This window comes from Myotis yumanensis, unplaced genomic scaffold (genome assembly GCF_028538775.1).
Source record: "Myotis yumanensis isolate MYYU_CA2020_CCGP unplaced genomic scaffold, mMyoYum1.0.hap1 SCAF_15, whole genome shotgun sequence".
NCBI lineage: Eukaryota > Metazoa > Chordata > Mammalia > Chiroptera > Vespertilionidae > Myotis > Myotis yumanensis.
Window position 1 is genome coordinate 50,334,850 of NW_027223766.1, and position 14,746 is coordinate 50,349,595.

The 14,746-nt window shown below is 53.4% G+C and overlaps 1 protein-coding gene across 1 annotated transcript in view; it reads right to left on the reverse strand.

Annotated features, from left to right (window-relative positions):
• Nucleotides 1-14,746, reverse strand: part of KCNQ3 (potassium voltage-gated channel subfamily Q member 3) — a 163,683-nt gene that overhangs the window by 27,907 nt on the left and 121,030 nt on the right. Inside the window, exons 2-4 of the mRNA XM_070392353.1 lie at nucleotides 5,566-5,656; nucleotides 3,786-3,912; nucleotides 2,426-2,598 (exon numbers count right to left, since the gene is read on the reverse strand). Coding sequence (XP_070248454.1) covers nucleotides 2,426-2,598; nucleotides 3,786-3,912; nucleotides 5,566-5,656 — 391 coding nt within the window. The remainder of the gene's footprint in view (nucleotides 1-2,425; nucleotides 2,599-3,785; nucleotides 3,913-5,565; nucleotides 5,657-14,746) is intronic.

The window sequence follows — 14,746 nt, forward strand, 5'->3', positions numbered from 1 at the left end:
AGCGTAAGGATGGTGCAGAGCTATGGCAAAGATGGGCGTTACTGGAGTTTAAACACCCGACCGGGACAATCCCAAAGGCTCGCTCTCCCTCATTCTATTCCAACTTCAAGGTGCAGCTCGGTAGACTGGGTGGGGAGAAAGTCAAGGTTATGGACGCACACGATCTGGAGATTAGGTCTGTCACCCCCGCTGAGTCATCAGAGAACAAAGTTGTTCGTATCAATATCCATCACCTGTCAGCGGGCCTGCGGGTCGCTGGGCTCTCGCTGACAGCTCGCTTCCTGCCTCTGTCGGGCCTTTGCCGACCCTGGTTGTGCTGCCTGAACAGCCCTTCTCCACGGGACCAACCAGAGCTTAGCGCCAGCTGCAGACTCATGTCCCCTCCACTGAGAACTTCCCCCGGATCTGCTCCCCGAACTGGAGAGCGGGTTTATCTCTAGTTCCTTTATGTCTTGGCTATTTTCTTTCTTTCTTTTCTTTTTTTGTTAATCCTCACTGGAGGATGTTTTTCCATTAATTTTTAGGGAGAGTGGAAGAGAGAGGGAAAGACAGAAACATCGATGTGAGAGAAACACATTGATTGGTTGCCTCCAGCACGAACCCTGACCAGGGCCCGGGCTGGTCGGGAACCTACAACCCAGGTGCGTGCCCTTGACCGGAATTGAAACTGAGATCCTTTGGTCTGCAGGCTGACACTCCATCCACTGAACCAAACCAGCTGGGGCTGCCTTTGCTATTTTCCAAGCAGACTCGTTTGAATGTCTAACACTTCATTATGCACAGTGCACACGTGTGAGCTCACGCCACAGAGAGAGAGGTTCTTTTAGACGGTAAACGCGATCCAGCCAGCCACTCCCCTCTCCAGGGTCTGCCCTGCAGGGGGCTCGAGTGGGGAAGCAGGAACTGGCCCTCCCTCCTTGGGCTCCTGTGTGAGCACCAGCCTCTGGCCTCGCTGTGTGCAGTTCCAGCGTTCCTGCGTGTTTTCATATGCTCTGACCCCCAGATGTGAGTCAGAAGTTTCATCTGATGCTTAACCAAACACACATCCTATGCCCAGAAAAACTAGCTGCGGGTTATTAAGAGGCGGTATAATGGTTATGGGCAAGGAGCAAAAATGTGTCCCAGTCCTGTGCTTTGCGGCCATTTAAAAGGCTATTCAGGGTAATCCTGCCTGGACGCGGTTTTCACCAGCAGCTCCGAGGCAGAGCCTGTGGCTGCTCCCGGCGCCGTGGCTCCTGCACCTGCCCGAGCCCCTGCGGTCGGTGGCGGCAGAGGGGTGGGGTCTAGCCAATGTGGGGAGTGATGGGCGGAGGGCCATTCTGCAGGGTGCTCCAGGCCCCTCTTCCCTCGGCTCGGTGACTCAAGGCTCATTTCTAGGAGCGATGGGGCCCTCCAGGCCACATCAGAGCTGTGTGTGCGAGAAGGTGTCAACATTTTTTGCGCCAGGACACCGACACTCCCGGACTCCTTGGTTCTGGGAGCAGAGCCTGGCCTCTCCTGGCCCTCGGAGTCTAACTCTGTGGGACATGGGCCTGGAGCCCTCGTCACCTGGTTCCCCTGGACAACTCCCTCCGCGGGGTCCTGGCTCTGCTTTCTCCTGCCCGGGCCTCCGAAAGGCTTCGCTGCTTGAGCGAGGCACACGGTTCTCCTGCACTCCCCAGGGAACAGCTAAGGTTTGGACTAATGGAGCACCTCGGCTCCAGGCACAGGCTCTGCCTGCCTCAGTTTCCACCCCTGCTCAGGTACAGGGCACTCTGGGAGGGGATCAGACTAAGCCCTGCAGTCCTAGCTGCTGGTCTCGCTCGGAGAGGTGAGCTCCACCACGCCCAGCAGCAAACCACTGAACCTGCGCTGGAGCCAGGCTGCCCGGTGTGCAGCCCAGGGCATGACCTTGGGCAGCTACTTCCTCCTTCCGCATCTGCTTCCCTGTCCGCGTGATGGGAAACAATTGTGCCCGACTCCCGGCTGAGCGGACCCGGGCTCGGCACCGACCAATAGCAGCTGAACCTCTTCCACATGCTGGGCGTGTGCTGGTGCTTGGCACCCGAGGTGACAGCAGTGCCAATCAATCTGCGTGACTCTGGAGCCTTCTCCTCCCCCGACGCTACCTTGCCTTAGCTCAGATCTCCCTCTCCATAGACCAGAGGCAGAGGCCTGAGGAGCCCTGCCTGAGAAATGAGAAAACTGCGGTCAAACAGGGTTGAATGACAGGTCGTTTGTATCTGGTGGAGCTGAGCCGAGCCCAGGTCTACCTGCTTCAGTTCCCCGTAGCCCACCCGCTTCTGCCCCTCCTCCCTGCTCCTTCTTCTTGGCATCACCAGTGGTGGCAGAATACCCTTTCCGGGGAAACCTACTGGAGGGCATGCCCTGGAAGGCCTCGCGGGTGAGAGCCCACGTGGCCTCGTGGCCTCTCCGTGGCACCTACTTTGCTGTGGGCGCAGATGGCCGAGCCCAGGAGCTTCCAGGTGCCGCCCCTGCGGTCCATCCGCAGCATGCGCAGGATCTGCAGGAAGCGCAGGCTCCGCAGTGACGTGGCCAGGACATTGCCCTGGTTGCCCACGGCGACCACGGGCACAGAGGCAATCAGCACGAAGATGTCTGGGAGAGAGCACAGACAAAGGGCCCATGACCAGAGCTGTCGGGGCTACAACGAAGCCACCACAGGCCCTGTCTGCCAGCACCGGGCGAGTGCCAAGCCCTGCCTGTGAAATCGTGAATCAACCACACATGGGAAGTGGAATCAGTCTCCTGGGACAGAACATGGGACATACTAGAAAGGTGTAGTTGAAGCCACATTTTCCTGACAAAAGGAGAATCTACTGGAATGGAGAGGAGGAACAGAATGGCTGAACTCAAAATATCTGGAGAGAGTCAGAGGAGTTAAGATGAATAAACTCCTTGGTAGGTAGTGAGCGCCCCACAACTGGAAGTATGCAAGCAGTCTGCGTGACCAGGTGAAGGCTGCTGTGAAGGGGACTGAAACATTAGACAGGAGGGCATGTGGACCAAAGGCCTTTGGCTGGCCCTTCAGCGCCGACGTTCTATAATCCTGACACTTTAACCATCCCTGGGATTCTATGCTCTACATCCCCTAGCCATCACTGTGGGCAGACTTTGTCTTGTCACGCTATGATTTTAGGAGGATGTTCAGATGGGACATATGGGTCTATGCTGCACCAGGAGGGGAGAATGACAGCTCCCACCTTCTCTGCTATCAGAATGCCTGCACCCGAATGAAGGGCCCAGGGACACCTCCTCAGAGCCACTCTTGGGTCAAGACAGAGCAACATGGTGGTGGTGGGGGGCGGGGGCATAGGTGCTAGGTTCATCCAGACCTGGGTGTTAGGGATATACTGTGTGACTGGAACATGACTCAGCTCTGTGAGCCTCAGTCCCCACCTCTGGAAAATGGGCACAACAGGGTCCGATAGAAACAATTCTCAGCCTGCAGTGGTGTCTCTCCTCCCACCCCACCCCCATCAGTCCAGATATGCAGGGATGACTGGGTGCTACGATCCAGGGACCGGGATGCTCAACAGCCTGCAAGGGGCTGGCTCCTTCCAAGTCCAAATGCCGAGCGTGCCCCCACGCCCAGGAAGAATCACTGCTCTGTGGAATCATGAGGAGGAGGCACAGAGGGGGATTCAGCAGCAGGAGGAGCTTATGGAGGTGGGGGGCGGGGGCGGGGGGGGGGGCAGGCTGGGCTGGCCTCAGCAGAGCCCAGGCATCCCCAGGAGAAGAGTGTGGGAAGGCGACTTGGCCCTGTGGCTCAGGGGTGGGCTTACCCAACATGCACAGGGGCTTCCTGGCAAACTTCAGCCGCCCCCGCCAGCCTTTGTAGCGGCAGCAGCAGCCAGCGGCCCAGATCCTCAGAGCAAACTCAGCTCCAAAGACGAAAATCGCAAACGTTTCCTGTGTTGAAGAAATAAGCAGAGACACGGATTGACCAGGGCCCAGGCCTCAGGAACCCGCGGTGGCTGCAGCGGTGGCTGCTCTGTGGTGGAGGGGAGAGAGCGGGTCCTCCCCGCCGCTGGACAGCTCCTGCCTTCATTCCCTTGGGCTCAGGGTCCCAAACACTCAGGCCTGCAAAGTGATGACTTGTTCTTTTTTCTTTTTAAAAAATATTTTTATTGATTTCAGAGAGAAAGGGAGAGGGAAAAAGAGAAACATTATCAACTGCCTCCTACACGCCCCCTACTGGGGATCGAGGCTGCAACCCGGGCATATGCCCTGACTGGAAATCGAACCAGCGACCTCTTGGTTCATAGGTCGAAGCTCAACCAGTGAGCCATGCCTGCCGGGCCTTTTTTCTATATTTCTGCTCCAATGGATTGTTTTTTTAATCCCTCTAATGTGTTCAATGCCCCTAATAAGTGCAGTTGTGTCGAAAAGAGAGGGCCCTGGTTTTGCTAACTGTGCCAGTGTCACTGGGCCTGGCTCCTGGGCCAGGCACCATCCAAACAGGGTTCCGTAATATTATCTTCATTTTACACTTTGAAAAACCAAGGCAAGGAATAGGGAGGCATATTTCTCAAGGCTACGCAGTGGCAAAGAAAGCAGCCCAGGCTAGGAACCTGGCTTGGAGCCCATGTCGTAAGCCCCATGCCACCTCCTGGGTCACTGGGTGGGCCCCGTCTCTCCTGCACCTCCCTTTGATCAGATAGGACAGCTTTGCCTCCCTCTCTCTTTGGTGGTCTCCGGGGGCCCTGGGGAGCGGCTGCTCCATGGTGACCCCAGAAACCTAGTCCCTGGAATGAGCCGGTCACCCAGGATCCACCCGCTCAGGTCTCAGCTCGGGGTGCGTGGATCGTAAACACCTGTTCTCAGAAGGAATCTATGGCCTCGGAACCAAGGATGGCAAGTGAGTGCCAGGCAAAGCTTCTGCTCTTCTGTGAACCCTAATTGGGGGACTGGCACCCGCTCCCGGAAGAGGTGGGCTGAGTCCGCATCCAGGAAGGGTGTGGTCACCCCAAGGGCCCGGGCCCTCCTGGGGCCTCTGCCCGGAGCAGAGGAGGCTGCTCCCAGCCCGTCGGCATGGCTGCCCACCTGCTATTTGCACATATTTCAGGCCAGGACGTGAGGAATCCAAGTCAGGGCCATTAGGCAACTTGCTGAAGAACACTAGGCCCCTCTCTCTGTACCACACCCTGACGGGGAAAACGGGCAGAGGCCGTGGGGGAGGTAAGCTTATGCAGGAACGGGGTTTAGTACTTGGCCTTGAGCGGAGTTAGAGACCCTCAGGCTTGAGGAGGGAAAGCAGAGGCAGGATCCGGAATGGACTATGCCTCTGTGCTAACTTCAGGGGACTGGGAGCTGTAGCTTAGAATGTAATGGTGCACTGGTTATATCTGATCTAGAATAAAAAATGGCACTCCCCAATCCACCCGTGCCCCTGGCAGACCTGACCATGTGATCTGGGCACTGCTTTCTCATGGGCCTGGGCTTGGCTAGAGACCCCAGGAAGCCCAAACCAACTGGGCACAACTGCACCCAAGGGCAGTCTCCTGGCCTTGGCCATGAAAATCCAACCAGAAACGCAGTGCTGTGGTGGGTCGGTGATCTCACCAGCAGCAGAAGCCAGTCCCCCGAGACGGTCTCGTACTCCTTGAACGTGGTCAGCACGGCCAGGATCAAGCAGCCCAGGACGATCAGGAACCTGGGAGGGAAAGAAGACGGAGTCTGAGGCAGCGCCGAGTCCAGGCTGGTCCGAAGCTGGATGGGGAAAGGTGACAGACAGTGGGATGGACACCACAACCTCCATCGGGCATGGGCATGTGTCGTGATATTCCGTTTAACCTTGTAACAAACTGTAAGGCGGGTAAGGTTAATATTCCAGTTAAGGAAGGCAAGGCTGTGCATACTTCTGCTTTACCAGCTCGTTAGAGGCATCGGTTAGTTAGCTGGAACTCGCACTAGATCACCTGGTCCCAACCCTGGGGGCTGCAGAACCCCCGGAAGACCAAAGGTCTTCACACGCTTTAGTAAACCATCAGGAATGTGAATACATGAATGACAAGTCCTGCTCGTACAGGACTATGATGTTAAAATGTGTGAAAAAGTTCTCAGGGGAAGGAAAACACAAACTCCTTCCAAAACGTGATCCATCCCGCAAAGGCCTCGATCACCACGTCTTAGTAAGTTTCCTTTTTGTTTGTTTAGCCTTTCACAGCCAGTAGGTGCTCAAGGAAATAACCTCTTTCCACTGGGGATCTTCAGAATCACTTGTGAGATTGCCAAGCGTTCTTCCTGCAGAACAGGAGCCACCACACTGCGTGAGGCAGGACGCCATCCCAACACCTGGCCCCAGAGTCCCTCTCGGGTGCGACCCCTTTCGTCTAGTGAAACCGTGTACGGAGCCAGACAAGGTGGAAGTTGCAACCCTAAAGACACAGACTGCTAACCTCCTCAGCAACACAAATGAAGAAATTGGAGGAGGACCCTGGCTGGGTAGCTCAGTGGGTTAGAGTGTTGTCCCGATACGCCAAGGTTGCAGGTTCGATACCTGGTCAGGGCACATACAAGGAGCAACCAAGGACTGTATAAATAAGTGGAACAACAAATCAATGTTTCTTTCTCAAATCAATAAAATTTGCTTTTAAAAAAAGAAACTGGAGTGGGAGTTGGTCTTCAGGGCTGGGAATGATGACAGAGAGGACACAACTCATCGCATGCTGAAGGGTTTTTAAGAACAAGAACATCTAAAATGTTAGGCTTGTGGCCCTGCAACGCAACCCATCAACCACAGCCTGTGGGAGTGGCTTTGTCTTGAGTTGGCATCGGACATGGAGCTGCAGCCCGTGGCTGGGGAGAGAGAAGCGCTGGGCGTCCCACAGCTGACCTCATTCAGAGAGATCCTACCTACACTCCGTATCCAGAGTGTATGTAACCCTTGGGGAGATCCCACGGGGCGTGTGCGGTGGGCCTGCCCCAAGGCTGCTCCCAGTGAGTCACGCCCTGGGTGCAGGCAGCACTTTTGACTTGCTTCTAACAACAGACCAAGGCAAAGATGATGGGATGTCACTCCCTCAATTAGGTTTCGTTATGCAGCAAAGGCAATGAGACAGACGAGCCTGTGACGGTGTTCCTTTATGTAAGACTCAATCTTAGCAGGATGGAGCGAGCAAGTTTCCTGCTGGCCTTGGCGTGAGCTATGCTGTGAAGGGGCTGGAGAGCGACAAGGCAAGAAACGGTGGTGGCTTCTAGGACCCGAGAGAAGCCCCCAGCTGACAGCCAGCATGTAAGTGAGACCCACAACTGGGTGAGCTTGGAGAACCCCCAAGCTGTACAAAGGAACGCTACCCAGCCCCAAACTGCTCTGTGAGACCCCAAGCCCAGGACTCGGTGAAGCTGTGCCCAGACTCCCAGCCTACGGAAACCGCGAGACAATAATGTGTGTTGCTTATAAGCCACTAGCTGTTACGCAGCCACAGAAAACTAACAGTGTGGAATGGGAATCTGTGCCACATGCATCCAGTGTCTACAGAGCAGGGTAACCCCCCCGCCCATTCATCAGCTTGTGTCTGGGGTGCGCCTGTGTGTTTGGTCTTTGAGACTCCACTCCCTGAGGGCGGACACTGTCTGGTTTCTCTCTGAACCCCAGTGACTGTCTCAGAGTCTGGCACTTATTACGAACCCGTGAGTGTTTGGAGAACGGATAGAAATGACTTCAGAGATGAGCAACTGCCCTGCTGTTGGAATCAAAGGCAAAGGACATAAGGTGGTTCTGGAGAGACAAGGCAGAGGGGATGGGAAGGGCTCTATAGGCCAAGGGAACGGTATGGACTTGACTCAGCAGAAGATCTTTAAATATACATAGCTCCACGTCCACACCCATATCATCTACCTCTGTATCTTATCTTTACATCGCTGTCTGTGTTATCGGAAACATCGGACCTGTGGGCCGTGTAAGGCCCAAGAAATCATTTGGTCTGGTAAGGCATTAGGGGTGAGTTCACTAAATGTTTGACCAAATACAGCAGGCTAATTTTTAAAAAACATATTTTTCTTGATTTCAGAGAGGAAGGGAGAGGAGAGCGAGATAGAAACATCAATGATGGCCGAGACCGGTTTGGCTCAGTGGATAGAGCGTCGGCCTGCGGACTGAAAGGTCCCGGGTTCGATTCTGGTCAGGGGCATGTACCTGGGTTGCGGGCACACCCCCAGTGGGAGATGTGTAGGAGGCAGCTGATCGGTGTTTCTCTCTCATCGATGTTTCTAACTATCTGTCTCTCTCCCTTCCTCTCTGTAAAAAATCAATAAAAAAAAAAAAAAAAGAAACATCAATGATGAGAGAGAACCATTGATTGGCTGCCTCCTGCACTTCCCACACTGGGGATCAAGCCCGCAAGCCGGGCATATGCCCTGACCGGGAATCAAGCCATGACCTCCTGGTTCATAGGTGGATGCTCAACCACTGAGCCACACCAGCCAGGCCAGCAGGCTAATTTTTAAGTTGATAATTTTGCATGGTCTGCGAATAATGTTGTAAATATCCAAATGGCCTTGGGCAGAAGAAACATTTCCCACTCCTGATCGATATCGACAAAGTCTGCCCCGGAGCAGGACAGCGCCAGGAAGCTGTTGACATGGGTGGATGAGAGAGGGTGAGGGCTGACTGGCGAGATGACAAGGGTCCCATGAGAGTGAACGAGGGTCTCGGAGGTCTTGGCAGGATCTGTGACGAATGGGGCGCAGAGGCTGAGCAAGAGGAGCAGCTGTGAGGTCTCGGGGGTGGGTGACAGGGTGGGCAAGTGCTGGTCACTGACATCAGGAGCATGCGCACAGAGCCGGCAGGACTGAAAGAAGAACCACGCCGTGGACCTGCCGAGTTTGAGGCCAAGTGGAAAGAGCCAGCAGGCTGACCGAAGTTCAAGTCTAAAGCTTAGGGCAGTGGTCCGGCCTGGGGACCTCAATCCCTTCCCCGCTAATAGTCTGGGACCTGGGACCGAAGAGCCAGCAGAGGCAACAATTCAGCCTTAACCAATCACCAAAACGCAGGTTCAGCCGGTTCCCATCGAAGGGAGGGAGCAGAGCCAGGCTTTGGCCAGCGGGGGGCAGCAAATGCCAGGCCCCAGGCCAAGCTTCGCATTTCCTTGCCCATCAAGAAGGAAAAGCACCAGCCACCTCAGGGAGTCGCTCTCTGAGATTTGAGAACAATAATTTATTTATAAAGCAAAACGCATGCAGGAAGTTCCTGCACCTGAGAAGAGGAAACGCTTTTTGGCCTCTTGCAGATTTCAATTTACTCTTTACATTGAACTTGATGCCGGGGTGGAAGCCAGGTTTGCGTGGCTGGACAGTCCTCCCTTCTCCTGTCCTGACTCTCCTCTCCATGCCTCCCCAAGGAGGCTCCTCCTCCTCTGACGTGGCGGTTTCCGTCTCTGCGGTTCACCCCACTTTTATTTGCACTCCCCTAACTTCTCTTCCACTCCTCTCCCCCTTCCTCTCTCCTCTCTCCCCCTTCCTCTCTCCTCTCTCCCCCTTCCTCTCTCCTCTCTCCCCCTTCCTCTCTCCTCTCCCCCTTCCTCTCTCCTCACTTCTTGCCCAGTCCTTCCTCCTCCCCCGCCTCCCCCACCTCCTACCCCCCAGGACCTGCAGGAGTGAGCAGGGGCTTGTGGGCAGAGTCCTGGGCAGAGCCAACAGCTGCCTTCTGTCTGCAAGGTTGGCTGTCTTTGCAAATGAGCCAGTCAGGGTCAAGGGTCTCAGACATGCCCTTATAGCAGACACTGTCAGTCTCTTACATGCTTCCAGCCTACTCCTCTGCCCTTGTCCACCCAGGCCAGGGTGGGGTGGGGGAGCGGGGAGACAGGGTGGGAGGAAACCAACACAGGAAGCGGCTCTGTAGCTGCTCTTGGTATCTCAAGTGGAAGGTCCGGGGCCGAGACAAGAAACAGAGCTGCCAAACCTAGCCAGGCGAAGGCAGGCTGAACCCCCTAACAGAGCAGGTGTTGCTGACGTCATCCTTAGCCCACTGTCCTGATCCTTAGGCACCACCTCTGGTCTTTGGTCTCAAGCAGGAGACAAAAGCTACGGCTCCCCATCTGAAATGCCCCAGAGGTAAAGCACCCACTGTGTGCCGGGGATCTCCCTATTCCCTGCGTCAGCCCGAGGGCTTCTGGGAATCACAGTGCACAGCCCAAGGGACTGGCTGACAAAGCTCACAGCTCACAGCTCACATCTACCTCTTCCCAGGCCTCAGTGTCTGTCTGTGACATGAGGGGACTGAGTTACACGATCCCAAAGGCCGTCGGGGCACTTCCTGCGGGTTCAGGCTTCCGGGCCGGTGAGAAGGCCCGAGAGAGCTTTCCAAGACAAACAGGCTGGAGTTTCCTTCTCGGCTGTCACTCACCCGCGGGGCCTGTTTCCTCACCTGTAAAGGGGAACGACAGTGGCTCCTAATTCAGGGCTGTGGTGAGAAGTAAATGAGACGGACAATGCTCAGACTCTACCGCTGGCCTGGTGCAGCTCACAGGTCAGTATCTGCTAGCGATGACCTGCCAGCAACCGCAGGAGTGAATTTTAGCTCCAGTGGGTCAGGCCGATGACTGAGTCCCACGTGGTTGAAGGAACGTGTTGCCATTCCATCAGACGTGGGTTCCTTATTCAGAATGGGCAGATCAACTAAGAACTGGATGAGGCCCTAGCTGGATGCTGAGTCCCATGATGCACTGCACCAGCTACACCAGTCTGAGTCCCATTTGGCTACTTCTGCAGGGCTGCTTGTCACTGTCCTCGGATCCATCCAGCCTCCAAAAGAAGACCATCATTATGTCTGGGCGGCGTGGGAAAGGTGAAGGCCTCTGCCAGGGTTACCAGCCTCTCCAGACCCACTACTCTGCTCCATGCCTCTGACCTCCTCCACACTAGCAAGAGCCTCAGCTGAAATACACAAGTCCCATTAACACTGCAGCCAACACCCCCCTCCCCCTCCCGCCCCAGCACCCCTGTCTTGATCGGACACTTCCAGATAGAGGTGAGGCTATTGAAGCTCTGGCAGGTCACATTCTCTTCTCCCCAAGGGCTAGACACAGAAGCCAGTAGGTCCATCTTCTTACTCCAGCACAACACCTGGGCCAGGCTGAGTGGCAGACACACTGGGATCTGGGCCAAACACGTGGGGAGAAATAGGCCATCTCTGGATGTTTCCTTTTTCCTCCAGAACAAGCCATATCTCTGACCATCCTGAGATGTTGATGTCAGTCTGGTCCCCAACCCCCTCTCTGAGAATGGCATCCAACTCATCCTGGGCAGCGTGCTTCCACGTGTCAGGACTGCGCTGGGGACCACCCTCTCTGCAAAGCCTGGTTACCAACATAGCATTTTTGTTCAACATGTCAAACTGCATCCTAAGAGAGGAGATGCTATAAAGTGATGGGAGGTTGTGTTTTGAGCATCTTCTTCATGTTGCAAGCATCTGCCGTGTTCTTCTCATAACAGTACCACAAAGGAAAAAAGTAAAGGTTTGGGGGTCTAATTGTACCAAGGCTTTAAGATGATCTCCAGGGACCCCTCCCACCATTCACACGTGTAGTTAATTCCCCCTGAGGAAAGGTGGCTGGGACCTGTGATGAGTTTCTAACCAATAGAAAGAAGTCAAAGAGGGATGTCACTTCTGTGATTAGGTTACAAAAGACTGTGACTGCCATCTTGCTGGTGGACTCTCTCTTGCTGGCTTTGATGAAACAAGCTGCCACGCTGGAGAGGCCCACACGGTATGGGACTGAATGCGGCTTTCATCCAACAGCAGCAAGGAACGAAGACTCTCAGTCCTACAGCCCCAAGGAACCAAATTCTCCCCACAACCACACAAAGGGGGCTTGGAAGAGAATCCTTCCCCAGTCAGGCCTTCAGACGAGCCCCCAGCCCTGGCGGACACCTTCATTGTAGCCTCTGTGAGCTACCTGAACACGAGGCCCAGGTAAGCCATGCCGGGATTCCTGATGCCCAGAAACTGAGATAACGAATGTGTGCTGTATTAAGCCACTAAGTTTTGTGGTAGTTGGTGTGCAGTAACAGATAACTCACACTAGTTAGCCAGGATCCGAATTGGGGCTCACCACCTGGAAACCAGATGGCCTCGGGTAGGTTTATTTTTCTGAACCTCCATTTCTCATCGATAACACAGGACAATTCCAAGGACTTTCATTCTCTTAGTCGTTACCCCAGTGTTTGCTGCTAAGAGATTGCATAGCACAGCAAAAGTCCTTATAACCAAAAACCACTCCTCTGAAGAGGTCTCCGTGCAAACATCCTTGACGATTTCACAGCTCTGTCCTCGCTGTGCCTGGTTTCGCAGGCCAGTCTCTGCCTCCCCCATCGGGTACAGCACCTAATAGTACAATATGAATCATTTGCAAAGTCGAAAGGCAGAGCTACAATAGATTCAGAGTTTCATAAAGTTGATGGATATGAGGATGGATAGCTGTGCTAAACATACCAAAGCTATTAACAAGGGACAATCCTCCTGGAACAACTAAAGACAAATCGATTGATGCTTCAAAGGATTAAAAGTATCAGACAATCCTCCTCTTGAATGTTGAGAAAATGAAATGTGAGGTTCTCTTGTGTTATCATGTAATTTCGGCGTAGAAAATATATATCCCCAAATTAGTCCTTGATTCAGTCTTTGTTCCTTCTAACAAGCAGAGTATTGTTGCAATTATAAGCTACATTTTGCCGCCTATGAGATAAACATTTGAATAACGTTTTTTTTTTTTTTGGTGATAAAGTACTCATACTCTTCTCCACTGTTATGAAGTTTTGGTTCCCATTTTCAGCAGATTCTCTTTAAACAGATGATTCCCCCTACCTGTGGAATAAAGGGGTCCTCTAACTCTACCTCATGGGATTCTTATCTGTGTAGGTGGGGGATCCCCGTCCCCAGTGAGTGCTGGGGGTAGAGTCCTTATGCTATCTTGAGAAAAGGAATTTTCTGAGACTCTCACGGGAAGATGAGTTATTTTTATTTGCATGGAATTACATCCCTTGGATTCCAAAGTCCCATTTCCCTTAGTCCAGTCATTGAAGAAGTGTAGCTGGGCTTCAGTAGAGCTAGAAGCAAAGCCAGTGTCCAGAGTTCCATTCCACGTTGTACCAGGTCCAGTTCAGCATCAGGCTGGTTGCAGTCCATTAGTCCACTGTGTGTGGGGGGTCCACATGGCCATGAACCATGTGGGTGAATGCAGGAGAGCAGGAGCGTGAGAGCCCCACAAGCCAGGAGTCAACCAAGAGCACGAGAGAGAGAGTGGACTTATTTGTTTACGAGACAAAATATTCCAAATTTCATGCCCTTGCAGTGGCCACACCCATTTTGGACAATGACCTGTTCCCAGGTGTGACTGACAGACGAATATCTTCCAGGAGTCACCCCGACTTTACTGAAAGTGAGTCTATTCTCCTCCCTGTCTGGTCCCTTCCCCGAGTGATCAGGGAATGGACCGGTGGCTCCCTGGGGAGTGTAAAGCTGTAGCTTCCAGGCAAAGCTGCTCCAGGACATGCCTATAATATCTGGCCTTCCACTGGCTCCTTTCCTGCTTTAATAACTAGTTAATTACAGCTGTACCAGGATGACTAAGTGGACTCAAAGAGAACCAAGTGTGTGAACTGCCTAGGGTCCTGGAGAAGAGCAGGCGTTTATCAGATGTGAGTTTCTTACCCCTTTCTTTCTCATCTTATATTCACTGGGGAGTGTAAAAATATTTGCCTTTAATAGTATAGTCGCCCTCCAGATCTCGGGTTCCCCACCCACAAATTCAACCAACCAAGAATTGAAAATATTGGAGAAAAAAAAAAGCTAGATTGCTGCCAACGTGCCCTGTGTAGTTAGGCCTATGATGGCTGTGTCTGTACTGAATATGTACACACTTTTTTCTTGACCTATTCCCTGAACAATATACTACTACAATTATCTATATATATACAAGCCTAATATACAAATGGTCCCTGTGGGAGTTTGACTGGGAGACCGATCGCTTGCTATGACGTCTGCTGACCACCAGGGGCGGCTCAGAATGAAGAAAGACTCCAGCTGGCAGCTGGAAGCCGGGGAAGGGAGGCCCCAGCGGGCAAAGAGAAGGCCCTGATCGGCCCTGATTGCCATGTACCGTGAATTTCGTGCACCAGGCCTCCAGTTTACATAATATTTACACTGTATTAGGTATAATAAGTACTCTAGAGATGACTTAAAGTACACGGGAGGATGTGTGTAGGTTATATGCAGATATCACACCATGTTAACTAAGGGACTTGAGTGTTCCTGGGTTTTGGGATCCACAGGGTCCCTAAAACAATCTTCGACAGATACTGAGAGACAACTGTGTAGAGCAGGGGTGGGGAATGTCCAGCCCTCGGGCCCCATAAGGCCCTCGAAATCATGTGGTCTGGGGTGAGTTAAATGTTTGACCAAATATAGCAGGCTAATTTTTTTAAGCTGATAATTTTGTATGGCCTGGGAATCCTATATAAAAAAAGGGTAATATGCAAATTGACCCTAAAGGTAGAATGATTAGGAATGACCAGTCACTATGATGCACACTGACAGACGCTCAATGCAGGAGCTGCCACTTGGTGGTTAATGTGCTCCCACAGGGGGAGCTCCACTTAGCCACCAGCCCAGCTGATGGCTGCGAGCGGCAGTGGCGGGAGCCTCTCCCTCCTCCTCGGCAGCATTAAGGATGTCCAACTGTGACTTAGGCCCGCTCCCCATAGAGAGCGGGCCTAAGCCGCAGTCGGACATCCCCCAAGGGCT